The sequence below is a fragment of the Mustela nigripes genome, chromosome 1, assembly GCF_022355385.1.
Source record: "Mustela nigripes isolate SB6536 chromosome 1, MUSNIG.SB6536, whole genome shotgun sequence".
NCBI classification, from domain to species: Eukaryota; Metazoa; Chordata; class Mammalia; order Carnivora; family Mustelidae; genus Mustela; species Mustela nigripes.
Genome location: NC_081557.1, coordinates 199811480 through 199832406, shown reverse-complemented (window position 1 = coordinate 199832406; position 20927 = coordinate 199811480). Strand labels below are relative to the sequence as shown.

The window sequence follows — 20927 nt, the reverse complement described above, 5'->3', positions numbered from 1 at the left end:
GTATAGAATCTATGCATATTGATTTTATACTTTGGAGGAGTCCAGTGCTACTTTATTTTGTTGCTCAGATCATTCCAGCTTTGGCCATTGGGAGCTCTTTCAGTTGACTTTGCTCAGTCTTTAAATTGATCTCTGCTTGGTGGGAAGTGCTGTGCTAGGATCTAAAGATATAACGATAATTAGATCCGGTCTCTGCTCTTGAGAACATAAGTAAATATTCAATTATAGCCCAGTGTGAACCAGTACCATGCAGTGCCAGCTGATCCCAGGGTGCCCAGCTAAATGCAAGAATCTCAGCTGGCCTTTTACATAGGTAGGAGAGGTTATCTGGGTGTGATTTCCAGCTGCCAGAAGGTCCTGGAGTATGCCCCCAAGGATTTAATGGTACCTGAAATTCTGACATTGTAATGTTGTATCCCTTTCAAGTTATTCTGGCTAAGATGCAAACAGCCCCATAAGAAATGATGGAATATATGTATCAGTCATCTATGCCATCTGGCAAATGAAGGAATGGCATCAGGGTGCAGGGCATGGAGAAAACCACCTAGGAGTGTAGGGTGGGGATTGGAGCAAGATGGAGGAGATCAGGGTTAAAGGAAGAGGAAAGCTGGAACTCTGAAGAAGACAGGCTTACCGAGCCACCCAGGCTCCTCTAAGCCAGCACTCCATGGCCATTCTCTCAGTACACGGGAGAAGGACCCAATAGCTACCTTAGAGGGAGAAGTACCCTGGGGTGGTTGGTGAGGAAAGGGTCACACTTAGTCTGTGAACATTCTAGAATGTGTTAAAATAGACACTGTAGCCAGCAAGTGAAGAAGTAAAAAGAAAGGGAATTAGAAATCAGGCAGAGCTCCTTAACCACTTGACTTAACATGAGTATGACTAGACACTCTGACACATTCTGTCTCATCTTCCAGCCTGTCTGCTACTTATGTCCAGAGGGTTTTGAGATCTTTGGAGCCTGGAGCTCCTTAAAGCTCTTTTCTCTCTCCTTACAGCACTTCTAGGAGCGTGACCTTGCCAGTCGGCGTATGTTTGCATTGAGGGGAGCACTGTGACTTCTTATTCTTATTCTTCTTCTTCTTCTTTTTTTTTTTTTTTTTTTAAAGATTTTATTTATTTATTTGACAGAGAGAGATCACAAGTAGGCAGAGGGGCAGGCAGAGAGAGAGGAGGAAGCAGGCTCCCTGCTGAGCAGAGAGCTGGTTGTGGGGCTTGATCCCAGGACCTTGAGACCATGACCTGAGCCAAAGGCAGATACTTTAACCCACTGAGCCACCCAGGCACTCCTGGGTGTCACTGTGACTTCTATTCCTCCCCCATCGGCCCTAACCTTTCCTTCTTCCCTGTGACCTGACATCACTACTCCTCAGTTAGTTTCTGGGACATTGCCATTCTCTGATGCAGATGCTCCTGTGAACCCTCGTGTAGGAAAGAGCCCAGGGTTACAAAGCCAAATTATTCTTGAATTTTTTGCCAAGCCAAGGCTAAAAAAACACGAGGCAGGACATGCTGATGGCATAATTTATACACAACGAGGTGTACTTTCATTTTCCCAGTAAATAATGCCTGTCACAATGGCATGATCTCATTATCATAAGCCCAGAACAGTTTTAGCTTTTGTATATATTGATTACCCATAGAGTTACCTCCAAAATTTCCTTGTGGAAGACTCCACGGAAGTGACAACCAGCGTGAAAGCCCCATTCACCCATTAGTCCTTCTTATTGATTTCCGTTTAAAACCTAAATTGCTGGCTCCCTTTCAGGGGAGGATTTTAAGAGCGGAAGCTGCCAGCTTTCAGATTTCTCTGATATGCTGACCTTTCCGTTTGTAATTTTAATTTTTTTTTTTTTAATAAACTACAAAGTTGCTATTTGGTGGCAGTGTGTCAAGAGCTTTTTAATCTGCTTGACTTTCATGAATCTTTGCCGTAGAGAATTGTCAGCAGAAAACCGGGTGAGTCTAACCCACTACCTTGTGGAAGTTACTGGATCGTGAAATACTGGTGTGCGTGATACTTGTGAATCCGCACCCGGTCAGCTGAATTCAAGGGAGCACTTTGCAGCAGTGTCTGCACGTAGACCACTGTCTGTAGAAGAGCAGTGGTGAATCCTAGTTGTTTGACTTGGCTTAGACTTGAGCCACAAAGAGCCAGGCGGGGGGAGGGGGTCTTCTGCATGGAGTCTCACTTCCTCCCAATAGAGCGGTCAGTCACCGGGCCCTTGGCAATCATGTGATCCACACAGAAAGAAGACTGGGGAAAAAAGCAAGAGTTATTTGGTGAAACATTATGAACATTATTTTCATATGCTGCTTCTAATCTAATGGCTGTATCCAGATTGTTTTGATTTTTTTTTTTTTTAAACTTCTCCTTGGCATTGAGTCCTTTCATTGGGAAAGGGAGCCAAAAATATTCCCAAGTAATGACTATTTCTTTTCACTACTACCCAAAATGAAGCCACCATTCTCTTTGCTTTTTTTTTTTTTTTCAAATTTTTTAAAGAATTTATTTGTCTGAGAGAGAAAGAGAGAGAGAGAGAATATGTATGAGCACAAGCAGTGGGAGTGGCAGGCAAAGGGAGAAGCAGGCTTCCTGCCGAGCAGGGAGCCCAATGAGGAACTCAGTTCCCGGACCCTGGAATCATGACCTGAGCCAAAGGTGGGTGCTGAACCAACTAAGCGGCCCAGGCGTCCCGACCATCTTTCTCTTTGGTTGCTATCCCTTTGTGCCATCAGTTCTAGCCTCCCGAATTGCATTTTGCTCGGTGCTTTATGCAGTGAATTATACCTTTTGCTGTCTCTAAGAACATAAAGGAAGCAATACTGTAGGAATTTGTCTAGCCAGCTTTGCTGAGCTCATTATATGCAGACAGTCTCCCCTTCTCCCCTACCAGTCAGTTGACTGGACTGTTTTGCATCTGAACCTCTCATTAGGGAGCTAAACAGTGACAGGTCTTCCCTTAGCAACTGGTGTTTTGGACTTGGTGCCCCAGAGGCAGGAGAGAGCCCAGTCCACTTCTCTCCTTAGCCTTCAGTGGATTTCAGCAGAAGGCAGCCCGTTTGGCTCTCCCCATTAGAAGAGCTAGAAGGTTCTAATGGTAAGAAGGGTTGTACAGCCTCGATGATAATACAGACACATAAAAATGCTGGTAACTCCAAGAACGTTGTCTACAGAGCAGCTCGGGGACCACCGAGACGAGGGACAAACAGAAAGAAAGAAGGAGCTGATGACAATTCCCTCTGGATACATGTGACTTTCCAGCAGGACTATAGGGGAATGTGTGTTTGATGGGCACTTCACTGAGGACACAGCCCGGTGTGGTGCCGTGGTTTGTCTGCCTGTTGGTTTAGTTTCTCTTTTCTTTACCATCCCAGAATTTCATCTGGGCCTTGATGGTCATTCATTTTCAGACCTGCAAGCTCTGTGAGCCACCATCGTGCCTCACAGTTTTATTTTACTAGAATGCAAAGGCAAGGTGAATCGTTCAAGTTCACAATGCTAGTTGTAGCTAGCTAGTGCAGAGCTGAGACCTAACTCTTAGGTCTCCCCCTTCCTAGCCCAGTACTTTCTGAGCAGTGCCCTACTGGCTTTCATGATTAAGCATTCTTTCAGTCAGCAGCTGGGAAGACCCAGAGTTTCATTAAAGATGGCTAGCGGGTTCTGCTTCTGCTATTTCTCTACAAGGGAGAGAGAAGATGTGGGGTAATTTAGTTACCATCCACATGAAATGCATGTAATGCGGAAGTTGGCATGTTATAATCCTTCCTTGTTCTGGATATCTACAAGAACTGTTCTTGTATCTTTGGAAACACAGCAGCTTAAAAAGAAGAGCTTGTGGTGCACCTGATTTGGGCTCAGGTCATGGTCTCAGGATTGCGGGGTCGAGCCCCCTGCCAGACTCTATGCTCAGCAGGGAGTCTGCTTGGAATTCTCTCTCCTTCTCCCTCTGCCCTTCCCACTTGTGCTCACTTGCTTTTTGTTTAGAATAAATAAACCTTTAAAAAAAAAAAAAAGAACTTGTTTTTTTCTGTAAAGTAATACATGGTCATTTTAAAAAGTAGAAAATGTAGATAAGAAAGAAGAATAAATTTAAAAACAATAATACCTTACTCCAAATCACCTTTTATTTTATATATAGGTGTGTGTGTGTGTGCACACATATATATATTTTTTAAGATTTTATTTATTTATTTGATAGAAATCACAAGTAGGCAGAGAGGCAGTTAGAGAGAGAGAGGGGGAAGCAGGCTCCCTGCTGAGCAGAGAACCCGATGCAGGGCTCAATCCCAGCACCCTGAGATCATGGCCTGAGCTTAAGACAGAGGCTCTAACCCACTGAGCTACCCAGGTGCCTCTATATATATATGTTTTTTAAAGATTTTATTTATTTATTTGACAGAGAGCACAAGTAGGCAGAGTGGCAGGCAAAGGGAGAGGGAGAAGCAGCTCTTTGCTGAGCAGGGAGCCCAATGCAGGGCTCAGTTTCCAGGACCCTGGGATCATGACCTGAGCTGAAGGCAGCCTCTTAACTGACTGAGCCACCCAGATGCCCTATTTTTATTTTTAAGGATTTGTTTATTTTAGAGAAAGAAGGAACACACGAGTGTTGAGGGTGGCAGAGAGAGAGGGAGAAAGAAATTTTAGCAGAACTCCTTGCTGAGTTTCCCACATGGGGCTTGATCTTAAGACCCTGAGCTCACGACCTGAGCCAAAACCAAGAGTTGGGTGCTTAACTGACTGAGGAACCCAGGGGCCCCTCCAAGTCACCTTTTAGACTTTATATAAACGTGTGTATGTGTTTACATACATTCAGACATATGATGCATATATGTGTGTACATGTATGTATAGGCTTTCCATGTTAATAAAACCTATTTCTGTAATGTCATTTTTAATAAGTAGATAATATTTTATTGTGTGTATAACATAATTTATCTGATATGCTATTATCGAAAACAGGAATCTTTTCCCCCCTTATGTTAATTGCATTTTGAACAACCTTAATCAATATCCTCTGGAAAAAAAAAACTTTTCACATTCCTTTAATTATCAACTGAGGATGAGTTTATAGAAACAGATATGCTGAGTCAAAAAGTATCCATATCTGTAAGGCTTTTAGTGCCCCTGGCTCGATTGCCTTCCAGAAAGATAGCCATTTACTTTCTCCCATTCAGAGTGGGAAAGGACCTTGGTGCTTAAGTGAAATACATAAAATAAGGACATCAACCACATTCAGGACTGTAAGAATCTTACAGTCGAGGCTGGATGAGTTACCTGGTCTTCTCTTTTCTCAAAGTGGTTATAAAGCGGGGTGCCTGGGTACATTGGTTGAGCGGCTCAGTTGATGAAGCATCTGCCTTTGTTTGGCTCAGGTCATGATCCTAGGGTCCTGGAATCCAAGTCCCAGATCGGGCTCTCTGCTCAGCGGGGAGTCTGCTTCTCCCTCTCCCTCAGCTGCTCCCTCTGCTTGTGCTCTCTCTCTGACAAGTAAATAAGATCTTTTTTTTAAAAAAATGTGGTTGTGAAGCTATGAGCATATTGTTATGATGCATAAGAGATTTAAGCAGAATTATGTAAGAAGCTTACAGTAGTTACACAAGGATTTGTTCTATGAATGCCTACTCTGGTAATGTGTACACTTTGCAGTCCAAACATAATGATGCCAAACATAACGATGCCCTAGCCAGAGAGATTTCTGTTGAATGCATGTTAGTCAGGCAAGGGTTAAACAGCTAATGTTTTAGCGCCCTGACATCAGAAGTTAGACATGCCTCCTGCATCTCATGTCAAGATGAGATCTTTGTCTATTGCTCACGATGATAATAGCAAAAACAACTGTTTATTTAGTGCTCTGTATATTCTACACCTGTGCTCGGGACTTCACGTGTGTGTACTATCTTCTTGAATCCCCAGCACAAACCGATGTGGCAACTGTTGTTACCTACATATTACAGATGAGGTATTTGCAGCACAAAGAAGTTAAGTACTTTACCTAAGATCACAAAGTCAATGTGTGCATTTTTGAAACCAGTTCTGCTTTTTTTGACATCAAAGCCTGTGTTCTGATCTATGGTGTGATATTGTCTCCGTAATAACCAGGCTTCTTCTTATTCCAGATAATCTAACCTCCAGTCCTACTTATTGCCCTTAAGTAGGTTTTGTTTCTTGGGGGGTTTTGTTTTGTTTTTCCAACAAACATCCTTTTCTTAAAAAATTCAGTTAGCCGACATAGTACATCATTAGTTTCAGATGCAGTGTTCAATAATTCATCAGTTGCATACAACACCCAGTGCTCATTATGTCACGTGCCCTCCTTAATACCCATCACAGTTCCCCCATCCCCCCACCCACCTCTCTCCGTAGCCCTCACTCAGCTTGTTTCCCAGAGGCAAGGGTCTTTCATGGTTTGTCTTCCTGCTGATTTCCTCCCATTGTTTTCCCTCCCTTCCCCTATGATCCTCTGCACTAGTCCTTATGTTCCACATATGAGTGACTCTATACGATAATTGTCTTTGCTCGACTTATTTCACTCAGTAGAATCCCCTCCAGTCCCATTCACGTGGAGGTAAATGGTAGCTCTTCACCCTTCAGTATAGGTTTTGAAGTTAGGTGACCATGCAGCACAAAGGAACACCTGCTGATTAAGTATCAATAGGGCTGTAAGCCTTTGTTCTTAATCCTCAAAGGCTAGATATGGGAGAATCAAATCGTGGGTCCATCTTAATGCTTCTTCCTTTTTATTTCAAGTAGTCTTATGTACTTGAAGATACATTTAAAGTTAGATGAGACACTAGACTAGGATGATTTTGTATTTTTCATCATCTTAAATCATGTTCCGATTTTGCGCAGATACATGCAACAGAGCCTGTGGCTAGTGTTCTTCAAAACCAAATCAAACAAAAACCACCGGTCCAAGAGATAAAGATTCCCATTTTCCCACAATTAATTTCTAAGTAACCTTAAGCCCATCAGGTGTTGATCTAGTTTTTACCACAGCAGGATGCTGCAACCTGAATTGACTTGGATTTTCTGAGGGGTTCGCATGCCCAGCACCAGCTTTCTTTGTAGTTCCAGCTGATCACACAGTCGGGTCGGCTTGTTTGTCCTGCTGTATCTCTATAAATGAAGTGTTTCCAGAAAATGGACAGCCAGGCCCTCCTTTTCTTGTTCTGAGCTTCTAACACCTTCTGTTCGAACTGCTGGGCGAACAGACCAGTCCCTATTCACAGCACAAGAGCTCCATGTGTTACCTCACCTTAAAAAGTAACCAAAGAAAACTTCCCAGATCTTAAATAGGCAGCCCTTGTATTTAGTGTCTTGGGAAAGGAAAGAGCTATTATAAGGAACCTGTAGGATGCCGGCCTTTTTCCTGCAGAGTTTCACTCATTCCTGAAGAGTGGTCCGGCAGAGGGACAGTGGGTCTCAGTTAACAGGACGTTCGCTCTGTGATCTCTGAGAGGTAATGTGGGCTCTGGTCTGGAGTGAGAAGTGGGCAGAAATGGACGCCTGATTCCAGAAATACTTTTTACAAGGGTGGCATCTTCAGAATTTGTCTCACCGGCTGGGTCATGGACTCCAGCTCTGCTTTATTGATATTGATCATACTTCTAGTCCCCAGAACCCGGGGCGTTTAGGGAAGTGTTCAGAGAATGTGGTGGTGTTCTATAGGAAGCAATAAACTTAAAAGGAATATTTCATTACTTGCCCTAGGAAGTATCTTTTGGGTATAGATAAGTATCCATAGTTAATCCTGAAACTACCATTGGCTGATGGCGTTTGTACCTTTTCTCTCCTCAAATAGTATATGGTGATAAAGGTTTCATATCATGGTACACAAAGTCCTTCCGTATCTAGATCTCAGTCTTTGGGAACTTTGAAATCTTAGATGTAGATAGAGCCAGAAGAAACCACCAAAACCTGTTTGGTAGTACAGAAGCAGGCCCAAGGCGCCGAGCATGCTGAAAGATGTGGAGATATGCAGTGGCGGCTCCTTTCCTATGTGGGAGCAGTGAGTGGCTCAGGATAACTCTAGAAACCTAGCCTTTGCCTGTGACAAGTATGGGAGTATGGGAGAAGCAAGTATGGGAGAAGTATGGGAGAAGCAACAGGAGATGGAGAGCAGAATGGAAACCTCACTAGCAGCATCAGTGGGGGGCAGTGGCAGTAATTGAAGATAGAAAGGTGGGGATTTACATCCTGGGCAACAAAAGTAGGGAGAAAAGCCAATGGTGCAAATGGTGTTAGGTGGTAGAAGGAGGAGATCACGGAAGTGATGGACAGTGCAATGGGGTGGGTCACAGCAGATCCTAGGGTAGCAGAGAAGGCAGTAGGTGGGGAAGCAATGTTTGTAGTAAATCTGAACTTTAGTACCATAGTACTCGGCTGGCTTACTTAAAGATGGGAGGGGCACCTGAGTGGCAGAATTGGTTAAGCAATTAGGCATCCAGTTGGTTTCATCTTGGGTCATGATCTTGGGGTTGTGGGATGGAGTCCTGTGTGTCGGGCTCCACACTCAGTGGAGAGCACTTCTACCCCTCTTCCTCTCCCTCTGCCTCTCCCCTGCGCCCTTCCCTACTCCCTCTATCTATAAAAGGAATAAATAAAACCTTAAAAAATATATTTTTTTTAAAAAGGAGGGGAATTAGCCATAATGTCTTTGTATTCTATCCACGACCATTGGAAGTATGAGTAGGTTTTTGTTGAATGAGTATATGCATGGATACACCATTTTTACCCTGCGTGTGTGCATGGGTGGGTGTTCTTACGTGAATATGTGCAGAAAGAACCCTTTGAAGCATGTGCAAAGCTGAAGGCACACCTGTTCCATTCTAGGTCTTGTAGCTGATGGACTTTTCTATCCAGGATGATTGAGGATTAGTGAGGTTGAGCGGAGGTTGGATTCCAGAGCCAGTGTAACAGGGGCTCTAAAGTCAAGTACCTGGAGTGACTACCTAGTCAAGGGCAGATCATGGTGAGATAGCACGTGAAAACCAGCCTCTGAACGGCACATCTGCAGTCAGCATAGGCAGGGGCAGAAGAAGAAGCAATATAGACAGATGCTGGGAATTGTGCCCGACAGGTCTGCAGAAGCTCAGCAATCCCGTGGGTCTCCAGGAGTGCCCCTGTCCTCAGGTGCCCACACCCGCCAGTGCCAGAGAGCACAGGTGGCCGGGGTGGAGGGCTCCTGGCAGCCGAGGATGGTAGTGACCTCTTTTCAGACAATGAAGGGCAAACAGTATATTTTAGAAATTTTTCCAGCAGCCAGGGCGCCTGGGTGACTCAGTCAGTTAGACATCTGCCTTTGGCTCAGGTCACGCTGCTCTCAGGGTCCTGGGATCGAGCTCTGCGTCGGGCCCCCTGCTCAGCTGGAAGTCTGCTTCTCCCTCTCCCTCTGCCCCTCCTTGGCCCATGCTCACTCGCTTGTTCTCTCCCAAATAAATGAAATCTTTAAAAAAATTTTTTTTTCAGTGACTACTGAAAAATTTAAACTCTAAAATGTTTGAAAGCACTCTGGTAAACTCCAGAATGACTCATTCCCCTAAATATTCCAAACGATCATTGTTCTTTGCATCTGAAAAATATTTTCTATTTTCCGAAGTATCTCTGTGGACATTATTCCTCGGGATTTCTGGATTTCTGTAGCATTGCTCTGAGATGCAAAGGGGTGTGTGTGTGTGTGTGTGTGTGTGTGTGTGTGTGTGTGATTCATCTCCATTTTACAGATTAAACAAACTGTCTAAAGTCATCCAGCTGGCTAATGGCAGCAGGAGGGGACCCACATGTCTGAGTCCTAGCTCTCTTGGCGACATTGTAGTACAGTCTTCGGTTGTCTGTACATGTGGTTGACGATGGCCATGGGTAAAGCCCTCAGGGAGCTGCCGTCTGTTATTCCATTTAGGCAGTTTTGGTGTTTAGTCTTAAAAGAAAATGAACTTGGCTTTGGTTTGGTTTTCCCTCTCCTTAAACAGCAGTTCTGAGACCTCGCCTCAAGGAGATTTTAGTTCTGCGATTCTGAGTATCGTTGTAGACCCATTTGTGTCTCCCGCCATTCTTTGTCAGGAGTCAGAGTGAGATTCTGACTTCCCTTGAATTACTGGTGATAGAGAACAAAGAGTAGCAAAGACACTGTGAAGAAATCAAGGAGAAGAAAGCTTGGAAATCTGAGGAGAGGCCTGGAGGTTGGTTGATGAATCAGTGGAATCAGAAAATCGTTCCTTAATTCTGGAATGAGCGGTGCCTACAGTCTATATATATGACTATGAATGATTTATACAACCTGGTTTTCTGCAAGATTGTTAACAATCCCAGAGCAAGAATAAAAGGGCAAGGGAAAGGAATTTAGCTCAGTGTCTTTCCAAGCATATCCTGATGCCGTTCATCCATGGGATGCGCTGTAGTGGCGAGCGGAGAGCGGTGCCTGTTACATAGGTTACAAGGCCGGGGTGGTTTGAGTGCAGAAACTGCCAGGAGAGGTGACTTAATGCTTCTTAGCCCTGACCGAAAGGGAGTGACTTGCTCAGAGGCTCTGTGGGTGACCTCATCCCATTACATTTCAAGGCAGCGGTGCTCGCGAGAGCCAGGCCGCTGTTCCCCAGCGATTGTCCCCTGTCACATATCATTCATAATTGAAGTGAGCGAGGATCATTTTTGCCCATTATAGGAGGTGGTTACCGCAGACCTTCAGTGGCACACCAGAGCTCTCAGATTATTGCAACTTAACAACTGTAACCTAGGCCCCTAGAGAGATCTAGGTTAGTCTGTGATGTGCATAGAGGTTCTAGGAGGGAGACGAGTGGAGGGTCGTGCTCAAGTCCCAATCCAGAGAATGAGTGGGAGAAACCTTGCTACCTTCTAACTGGAGACAGTGTCAGAGAAGTTTCTGAACCCACCTGGTCGCAGTAAGCAGTGCTTACTCTTGGGTTTCCATATCCTTATGTGTCTTCTGGGTCTCTTTGGAAAGAGACAAAGCATTTCAAGGCAGAGCTGTTGGGATGGGGGGGTGGTCTCCTTTAGTGCATCTTTGATGAAGTGAGCCTGTTTAAGTATCTTTTAAATTCACCAAATTTTATTATCATTTTTAAAAAATCATCTTATTATTCATACAGGCGGTTCCAGAAAAGAAATCACCGAGCACTGGGAATGGCTGGAGCAGAATCTACTGCAGACCCTCTCCATCTTTGAAAACGAGAATGATATCACCACATTTGTGAGAGGAAAAATACAGGTAGTGGGCTGTTTTTTGTTTTGTTTTGTTTTTAAAGCTTTATTTGTTCGTTTATTTGACAGACAGAGATCACAAGTAGGCAGAGAGGCAGGCAGAGAGAGGAGGGGGAAGCAGGCTCCCTGCTGAGCAGAGAGCCCGATGTGGGACTCGATCCCAGGACCCTGAGATCATGACCTGGGCCGAAGGCAGAGGCTTAGCCCACTGAGCCACCCAGGTTCCCCTGTTTGTTTTGTTTTAACTTTTAATTGGAAATAGTTTCAGATTTACAGAAAAGTTGTAAAAATAAGAGCCTTGCATACCTTTTGCATACTCTCCTGGTCCTCACGTTTACCCCATTCATGTTATCCTTTGAGTGCTCATTTACTTTTTATTTGAGTGGAATTTCCTACCAAATACTTCCGTGTGTATTTCTAAGAATATTCTGTTAAATAATAACACTGCAGTATAGATTGAACATTAAAGTTCTACTGTAATATTTGGTACATATCCCTGTCTCGTTAATTGATCAGTGTCTACCATTTTTTCCCTTTCAGTTCAGTGCAAAATCCAGTCTGGGAAGCTGTTGAATTTGCTTTCATCTCTTATGTTCTTCAATCTAGAACATTTCCATTGCCTTTTTCTGTCTTTTAGGACATTCATATTTTTAAGTATGTAGTTCTGTTTGTTCGTTTTTTTTAAACGGGACATTTTCCATTTTGGGTTTTGTCACGTTTCCTAGAATCCGATTCTGATGATGCATGCCCAGGTGGAACGCTTACGTCCTTGTCAGAGGAGCATTTCTGGAGGGACGTGGAATCTCCCCTCGTGGAGGATAGAAAGCCAGAAAGGTGTTACCTACCTGAGTTCTCCACTGTAGAGTTACTAATCTTGCCTTTTCCAATAATAAACAATTTGAAATTTTCTGTGAGAAAACACTTTATTTAAGGCTACACAGATATCCCACTCCTTATCAAAATTTCCCCATGAGTTAGTGTCCATTCATGATTTTTTTTTTTGTCTGAACCAATCTTGGCTGTGACATTTTTACAAAACAGTCATTTTCCAACCCCAGCATTCTCTCGCATTTATCATTTGGCACCTGTTATTCTGCTATAAGCAAGAGCTCTCTTGGCATTTATTCATCGATTTATTTTTGTTATGGACTCATGGATTCCTCTGGTTTTCAGTTGTTTACGTTTCCCTCCTAGACTTACTTTAGTACTCGCACTGTCCCAAACCTGCAGCGTGCCTTCTTCATCCTCGTGTCCTGTCCTTGTTACTTTTTTGAACACTTGTTGACTTCAGCTATAGCAAGATATCCCAGACTCATCATTTTTTTTTTTTAAGATTTTATTTATTTGAGAGAGAATGAAAGTGAGAGAAATCACAGAAGGAGAAGCAGACTCGCTGCTTAGTGGAGTGAGTAGGATTTGTTATGTAGGGTTTGATCCCAGGGCCCTGGGATCATGACCTGAGCCGAAGGCAGACATTCAACCAACGGAGTCACCCAGGCACCCTGTGTCCCAGACTCATCTTGTACTTTCTCTGTCCCAGTCCTGGAATCAGCCCTGTTTCCATTTGCTTTCAGTTTCAGGCCCGTTCTTCTAACATTGTTAATTTATGTTAGTTTAATATTTTTTGCAGGTAGAAAATATTAGCATGCTTCCAGAAGTTTAAATTTCTCGAACTTCCAAAAGTTTAAATTACTCCCTCTTGCATTCTTGCAACCTTGTTCTCCCCAACTCCATGCAGTTAACTAACTTCTTTGTTATCTGGTCTATCTATCCTTCCTGTCTTTCTTTTTGTAAAAAGAGGCAGATGTATGTATTTTTCCTATTTCTCTTTAAATCTTACAAATAATCCTTTCATGTATATATTCTCCTCTGCATTTGCTCTTTTCACTCAGTAACTCTTGGGTAACACTTTGTATTGGTTCATAGAGAGTATCCACATGTTGTTTATTTTTTATTTTTTTAAGAATTTTTAATTTATTTCTTTATTCGACAGACAGAGATTGCAAGTGGGCAGAAAGGCAGGTGGGGGGGGCGGGAAGCAGGCTCCCCACTGAGCAGAGAGCGCAATGAGCGGCTTGATCCCAGGACCCCGAGATCATGACCTGAGCCAAAGCAGAGGCTTTAACCCACTGAGCCCCCCAGGCGCCCCTGCTGTTTGTTTTTTTTTAAAAAAAAAAAAAAACATTTTAATAGTTTTGTTTTTATTTTGAAATATTAATTTTTGGGGCACCTGGGTGGCTCAGTGGGTTAAAGCCTCTGCCTTCAGCTTGGGTCATGATCCTGGGGTCCTAGGATAGAGCCCCGCATCGGGCTCTCTGCTTAGTGGGGAGCCTGCTTCCCTTCCACTCTCTCTGCCTGCCTCTCTGCCTACTTGTGATCTTTGTCTGTCAAATAAATAAATAAAATCTTTTAAAAAAAGAAATATTAATTTTTAGTTTTACAGGAGAACTTGTAAAGATAGGACAGAGAATTTCCGTAGACCCTACCACTTAGCTCTCATTAATATTAGCATCTTCTGTAACCATAGTGTATTTATCGAAACTAAGAAATGAACAGTAATGCAATATTGTTTAACTACAGAGGCACCTGGGTGGCTCAGTCAGTTAAACATCTGACTCTTGGTTTCTGCTCAGGTCACGAACTCAAGACTATGAGATTGAGCGCCCCCCCCCTTTTAAAGATTTATTTATTTGACAGACAGAGATCACAAGCAGGCAGAGAGGCAGGCAGAGAGAGAGGAGGAAGCAGGCTCCCCGCTGAATAGAGAGCCCAATGTGGGGCTTGATCCCAGGACCCTGGGACCATGACCTGAGCCGAAGGCAGAGGCTTTAGCCCACTGAGCCACCCGGGTGCCCCCGAGATCGAGCCCCTTATCAGGCTCTGTACTCAGTGTGGAATCTACTGAAGATTCTCTCCCTCTCCCTCAGCTCCTCCACTTGCTGACCCCCTCATGGTGCATGCGTGCACTCTCTGTCTCTCAAATAAAAAAATAGATCTTTAGAAAGAAAATCTTGTTTACTACAGACTTTATTTGGATTTTACCAGTTTTTCCACTTCATGTCTTTTTATCCCGTGATCTAATCCAGGATCCCACATTACACTGAGTGCCTGATTCTTCCGAATAGGTGAATATTATGTGTAAATGTACTATAAAGAATTCAGCACTCCTCTACACTTGGATATTTAAGTAGTTTCCAATATTTTGCAATTATAAATAATTATATATATATATACACACACACACACAAACATACAGTATATGCATGAATTATAATTCATACATATAATTATAATTCATACATACATATATGCATGGATATGTGTATGTGTGTATATACATATACATTTGTGTGTGTGTTTGTTTTGTGGGTATCTCTCTTTAAGGTACACTGTTAGCAGTGGGATTAGCAGATCTAGGGGTAAATGAATGTGTCATTTTGCTTAATATTGCCAAATCCTCCCCACCCCACCCCCCGCCCACACAGGAATTGTACCATTTTACATTCCCACTGGCATATATGGGAATGCCTGTTTTCCTACAACTTCATCAAAAAAGTAGATTATCAGGCTTTTGAGTTTTTGCCAATCTGATGGGGGGAAATATTTTAGTGTTATTTTAATTTGTATTTATCTCACTTATGAGTGAAGTTGAATTATCTTTTTAAATCCTTAATGGGCCATTTTTATATCTCTGTAGAACGCCCGCTCATGTCTTTCACCTATTTTTCTATGGGATTTTGGTCTTATTTTTCTTAATTTTTAAGTTCTTTTTATAAAAAGGCCATTAGCCTTTTTTTTTTTTATTTTTTTAAGATTTTATTTATTTGAGAGACAGAGAGAATGAGAGGGGGAGAAGGTCAGGGGAAGAAGCAGACTCCCCATGGAGCTGGGAGCCCGATGTGGGACTCCATCCGGGGACTCCAGGATTATGACCTGAGCCGAAGGCAGTCGCTTAACCAACTGAGCCACCCAGGTGCCGCGCCATTAGCCTTTTTTAAAAAAGGATTTTATTTATTTGAGAGAGAGTGAGAGAGAGCATAAGAGGGGAGAAGGTCAGAGGGAGAAGCAGACTCCTCACAGAGCTGGTAGCCTGATCTGGGGACTCTGGGATCATGACCTGAGCTGAAGGCAGTAGCTTAACCAACTGAGCCAGCCAGGCGCCCAGCCACTAGCCTTTTGTTGGTGATATATACCACAGATATTTTCCCTAAGTTTGTCATTTGCCTTTTGACTTTGCTCTTGATAGTTTTTGCCATGGAACATGTAAATGTTTTATTTAGTCAAAATTAGAAATTCTTTCCAGATTTTTAGTCATTGTTAGAAAGCCTTTTTTTATATCTGGATTAAGGAAGAATTCTAGGAAGTGATCTGATAGTTCATCTCTCATTAAAATTATACAGGATGGCCAATTTCTACCTGATTTCTTTTCACTAAAACTTTTACATGAACAAGGAGTAGTTTTAAAGATTTTATTTATTTATTTGACACAGAGAGATCACAAGTAGGCAGAGAGGCAGGCAGAGAGTGAGAGGGAAGCAGGCTCCCCGCTAAGCAGAGGGCCGGACATGGGGCTCAATCCCAGGACCCAGAGATCATGACCCGAGCTGAAGGCAGAGGCTTTAACCCACTGAGCCACCCAGGCTCCCCTCAAGTAGTAGTTTTATAATCAGAAAAAAAAATGGAATATCATTGCTTTTTAGAGTCTGCTATTCTGGAGGGAGTGAATTGAATTTTAACTGGACCACATAAAATTAGGGAGGGTTGAACAGCACAAAAGCACGTGTAACATATCCCCCTCTTCCCTTTCCCCCACCGTTTGCCCCTCAAGATGGATATTTTTCACTGCTTCAGGATGGCTGATTTCAGTTTCTACTCCATGGTCATGATTAACGAAACAAGTCAGGTAGTGAAGAGGGTGAAGATGGGAGCAGGGAAGATGCTGGAAAGGCTCAGTTTGAAGCTGGGAGGAGGTAGGAGTTTCCAAACAAAAAAGTATTCTCGAATACCCGAGAGTTGTTTTATTGATAAAACCCTTCTGATTTTCTGAATTTCTGGGAAGTAATGGAGACAGAGAGAGTGTGAGCTTCCTCATCTGACCATGTCTCAGGGGGCAGCTGACTGGTGTGGGGATGGTGGTCAGGCCTCTTCCCTGTGCAGGAGGCACTTCTGAGGTCCTCAGTCAGGTGTTGCTAGTCCTCCCTCAGATGGTTGGATAATAGATACAAATTACTTAGAAGTGAGAATAGCCAGGAGGAAAACAAAAACAAACACACACACAAAAAAAAAAACAGAAAATAAAACAAAGACCAATTATGTCAAATAGCCATTCTTCTCACTGTTTTTATTACACCAAAAATGTCACATTTAATTCCCCTGAAACCAATTATGAGGAAGGAATTGCTATTAATGCAATTATGTGTGAAAGAATGTCGTTCATGTGCAAATGAATGCTTTAAGCATTCCCAGTTGTCCAATCATGAAGGGAACCAACAAATGTATTTGTTTTGAGATTTAATTAACTTTTATAAATTATAAATGTAATAATTAACTGCAGAGGCAACCATAACTCAAACCCATAGATAATATTTTGTGTATTTATTTCTAGATTTCTTGAGTGCATTTTATTGTAATAGTCTTACTGTGCATATAATTTTATATCACGTCTTTGTCTCCTTGACTGGTATTGTTACATAATTCTTCGTTGTTATTTTAATAATGTAACATCATCCCACTATTGACTATACCATTCCTCTCTTTCTAGAAGTCTCTTTAGATTCTAGACCAGTTGGGGTAGGCACAAACAGTAATAGCATACGGTGAACACTTGTTCATATAAATTCTTCTGGAGTTTTTGTTTCATTCCTTTGGGATGGGTTACAAGTTATAAAATGTTGATTATTAAGTTTACACCTTTTTAGTGGCCCTTAGTAGAGGTTGTCAGTATATTAGAATCCCTGTGCAATTATATCATTGCTCACTTTTCAGCATTCTGGTTGTTTAAACGGTTTCCCAGATTTAATAGGTAAAAGTTGGGCTCTTACTGTTTGAATTTTCTGTCTTTGATTATGAGGTTGAACATTTTTTCATGTTCGCTAAGTTAATTTTCCTTTTTGTGAATATCGTGTCACTGTCCTTTGTGTATTTGAATTTGTATTGGGCATCCCAAATATTTGGATGGTAGTGATTTTTCAAAGTTATGTGGAGCTGTTGCCTGGAATCAGGATAACCTGTTTTATGTGATGTAGTACTTGTAGAATGTAGAAGAGGGAGATGTTTCTTCCCTTTGCTCCATCAGCTGGTCCACTTAGCTACAAAAATTATAAGCAAACTAGGGAGAGGTTCTGCCTTCTGGATCCTCTCTCTTCTTAAAGTTGGAGAAGTTGGGAAGTAAACCTTAGTGGGACTGTTACCTTTACTGTTGAAGTTAGGTGGCAAGGCCCAGCCTATTGATATTATATACTATGCCTTGGAGTGTTCCAGTGTTGTTTCTCAGTTCTACAGCCTCATAAATTCTCTCATATTAGAGACATATTGTTTTTAAAATTTAGATGAACATTCTAGAAGTCTGGTATTTAGTAGATCTGGGATAATGTAGTTTGAATGTTTGTCCACTTAAAACATGGCTGTCATTTGGTTTGTTATACATCACTCCCTTCTAATGCTCTTATTCTGACTTCAGGTCAGAGCCCTGCTAAGTGGTCCAGGGGAACAGGTATTATCCCACTTAGTCTAAGTTGATTGGTTATTGGGGTTGCCTAGAAACCCAACTGCTACTACTTATTAGTGGTTTCCGACTCAGTCACTTTTATTTATTCACTTATTTCATTAACATATAATTTATATAATATATATATAATATATATGCATTTCAGTCAAATGCTCTACCACTGAGCTATACCCCCATATATATGCATTTCAAATACCTCTCTAAAGGCATTGATAATTTGAAATGTCACGTGGACTGTAGGTATATTTGCCAACTGGGAAAGGTTTGTACATCCTTCTTCTGAAGTGGCTTCTTCTCCCCACCCAGAGGTCTAGTGCCCTCGTGCCCCCTCAAGGTTATCTGAAGTTCCCTAACACAGCACGCTCCCACAGCCTGCTCATCCCCAGATTAGCCTCGGTTCCAAATGGATCTCCCCTGGTCTCCGTGAAAGCCAGTCCTCCCTGTTCTCTTAATGAAGTAGTAATCTTGAGAAAAGCAGAAACTGACCTTTGGGGTGACTTTATCATGATGAGCTAGGAAAAGCAGTAGAATTATGCAAAATCTTTTTATCTCCTCATTTGTAGACTAAGACCACGGGCTTCATTCTAAGTGAACCTCTTAAAACGATTAACACCCATAAACAGATAATCAAATCGATATTGTTATTTGAAGATCTTTTAGTACACAAGTGCTTCCCGGTAATGGGCTTAGAACTGGGGGGCTGCCTTTGAAAAATAATTCATCAATTAAAAAATATTCTAGCATGAGTAATTTTTTTTTTCTTTCCAATATTTATAGCATGCAGAAAAAAAGCAGCCCTAGTCTTGTTAATACTCGTCTTGTGCCTCATTTTCTCCTTGCTCCAGGGCATCATTGCAGAGTATAACAAGATCAATGACGTAAAGGAAGATGATGACACGGAGAAGTTCAAAGAAGCCATTGTGAAATTCCACAGGCTGTTCGGGATGCCCGAGGAAGAGAAACTCGTCAACTATTACTCTTGCAGCTACTGGAAGGGGAAGGTCCCCCGCCAGGGCTGGATGTACCTCAGTATTAACCACCTTTGCTTTTATTCTTTCCTTATGGGAAGGGAAGGTGAGCTGTCTAGAATGTCAGAGGGAAGCTTGGGAAAGTCTGCTGAAGTGTTGCCCCAAACTCATAAACCACATCAAAATGCCCCAAATAGATCTGTAGTGATGACTCAGTCTACACTGTGTTTTAACTATGTAACAAGTGAAGTCAATTATTCTCATTATTTAAAAAAAAAAAAAAAGGTTATTAATTAATAGAGAGTTCCCAGAGCTGTAATAAACATTGTTGACATGGACTTCAGTCCATAATAAGGATGACTTCAGAATTTATGGGGTCCGAATTTGTCTCTCACACAAACAGAACAGTAACAGATATGGCACATGCAAATTCCAAGGAGTTCAGCGAGATGGAGGGCTGGGTGGTGAGACTGAAGGATCCTTTGGGAATTTTAAGGAGCCAGATGCTGACCAGCTTATTCCCTGTGCCCAGCCAAGCTGGTGATCCGGTGGGTGGACATCACACAGCTGGAGAAGAGCGCCACGCTGCTCCTGCCTGATGTGATCAAAGTGAGCACGAGGTCCAGTGAACATTTCTTCTCCGTCTTTCTCAACATCAATGAGACCTTCAAGTTGATGGAGCAGCTGGCGAACATAGCCATGAGGCAACTCTTAGACAATGAGGGATTTGAACAGGACAGATCCCTGCCCAAACTGAAAAAGAAGTCTCCTAAAAAAGTGTCGGCCCTGAAACGGTAGGTGACAGAGACAAAGTCTTATGTGCTTCAGAAACAAGAGACTCTTACATTCTTCTGTGAAATGTAACCTTTTCTGAACCATTGGCAAGGGGTCTGAACAGTTTTCTGGGTATAGATGCAGAACTGAAAAAAACTGTCTGAAGCACTCAAAGGTCAATGAGTGATGCAGGCACAGCCAGCTCTGACACAAAGTGACGGGAACTCTTCTGGTCCTAGGGGCGGGGTGCCTATGGGCGGGATTCCTATGGGCGGGGTGCTGGGGTGGAAATGGGGCATGGTGGTGGGTAAAGCCCTCACAGGACGCTGCTTGGAGTGGTCTCTCCAGAGGTGGTAGAAGTCACCCATACAGATTCAGTCAGGAATAGCACGATGCAGGAATCCCAGGGGAAAAGCCCAGAGGGGTTTAAGTCCAACAGTGTCTGGAGAGTAGTGAGGCATGTGATGAGGAGAGGCTGCAGAAAAGCCTGGAAGTCTGGCTGTGGGAGTGGAGCTAGAGAGAGGGCAAAGGAAAAGTTGAGGCTCTCAAGTGGGAGTGTATGCATGGAATTGTCTGGACCTGAGATGGGGAGTGAGAGGGGGAGAGCACATACGAAGGCTGTGCCGTAGCGTAGATGGAGCTGGAAATCCCTGGCGTTCAGCTGGTATTGGAACCTGACGAGAGATCACTGCACTGAAGATGTCTGCTGCTCTGAGGCCTGTTTCCGTGGAGCGGTTGAGGGTGAAGGGTGTTACTGCAGTGGATTGAATCACAAACGAAAGGCAGGGAACGGGCATTAGGCAGGAGTAGACTGCCCTTTCAAGAGATTCAGTGGTAAAGGAGGAAGGTTTGCTCTTCTTAGGATGCAGAAGATTTGAATGTAGGACAGAAGGGGAAGGGCTTGTGGTGAAGGTAGGTGCAGGGAAGGAGTGGGGCACAGAGCCAAAGCTGTAAGAAAATCAGTCATTTTAGAAGTGACGTCCAATGGGGCGTGCAGAAAGTTGTGTGTGCTCATACCTCTCCCTCTGCAATGGAAAGGAAGTAAGGGCAGGTGAGGATGGAAGCAAATTGGCGGTAAAAGGGAGGGCACCGGAGGCAGGGCCGGGGGAGCCTGGCTTTGTTCTGGGAAGCCAGAGACTCTCTCTCCCAGCGGCGAGCTGGCATAGAAGCTTGAGAGGGTTTGAACAACTGACTTGATAAACAGGGAAAAGGGGAGAAAAACGGAGCTGAGGTTGGAA

General features: G+C 43.0%; 1 protein-coding gene across 1 annotated transcript in view; it reads left to right on the top strand.

Moving 5' to 3' along the window:
• TBC1D9 (TBC1 domain family member 9) overlaps positions 1-20927 on the top strand; it is a 121600-nt gene that overhangs the window by 52855 nt on the left and 47818 nt on the right. Inside the window, exons 3-5 of the mRNA XM_059378601.1 lie at positions 11109-11227; positions 18793-19021; positions 19448-19709. Of these exons, the coding sequence (XP_059234584.1) occupies positions 11109-11227; positions 18793-19021; positions 19448-19709 (610 nt within the window). The remainder of the gene's footprint in view (positions 1-11108; positions 11228-18792; positions 19022-19447; positions 19710-20927) is intronic.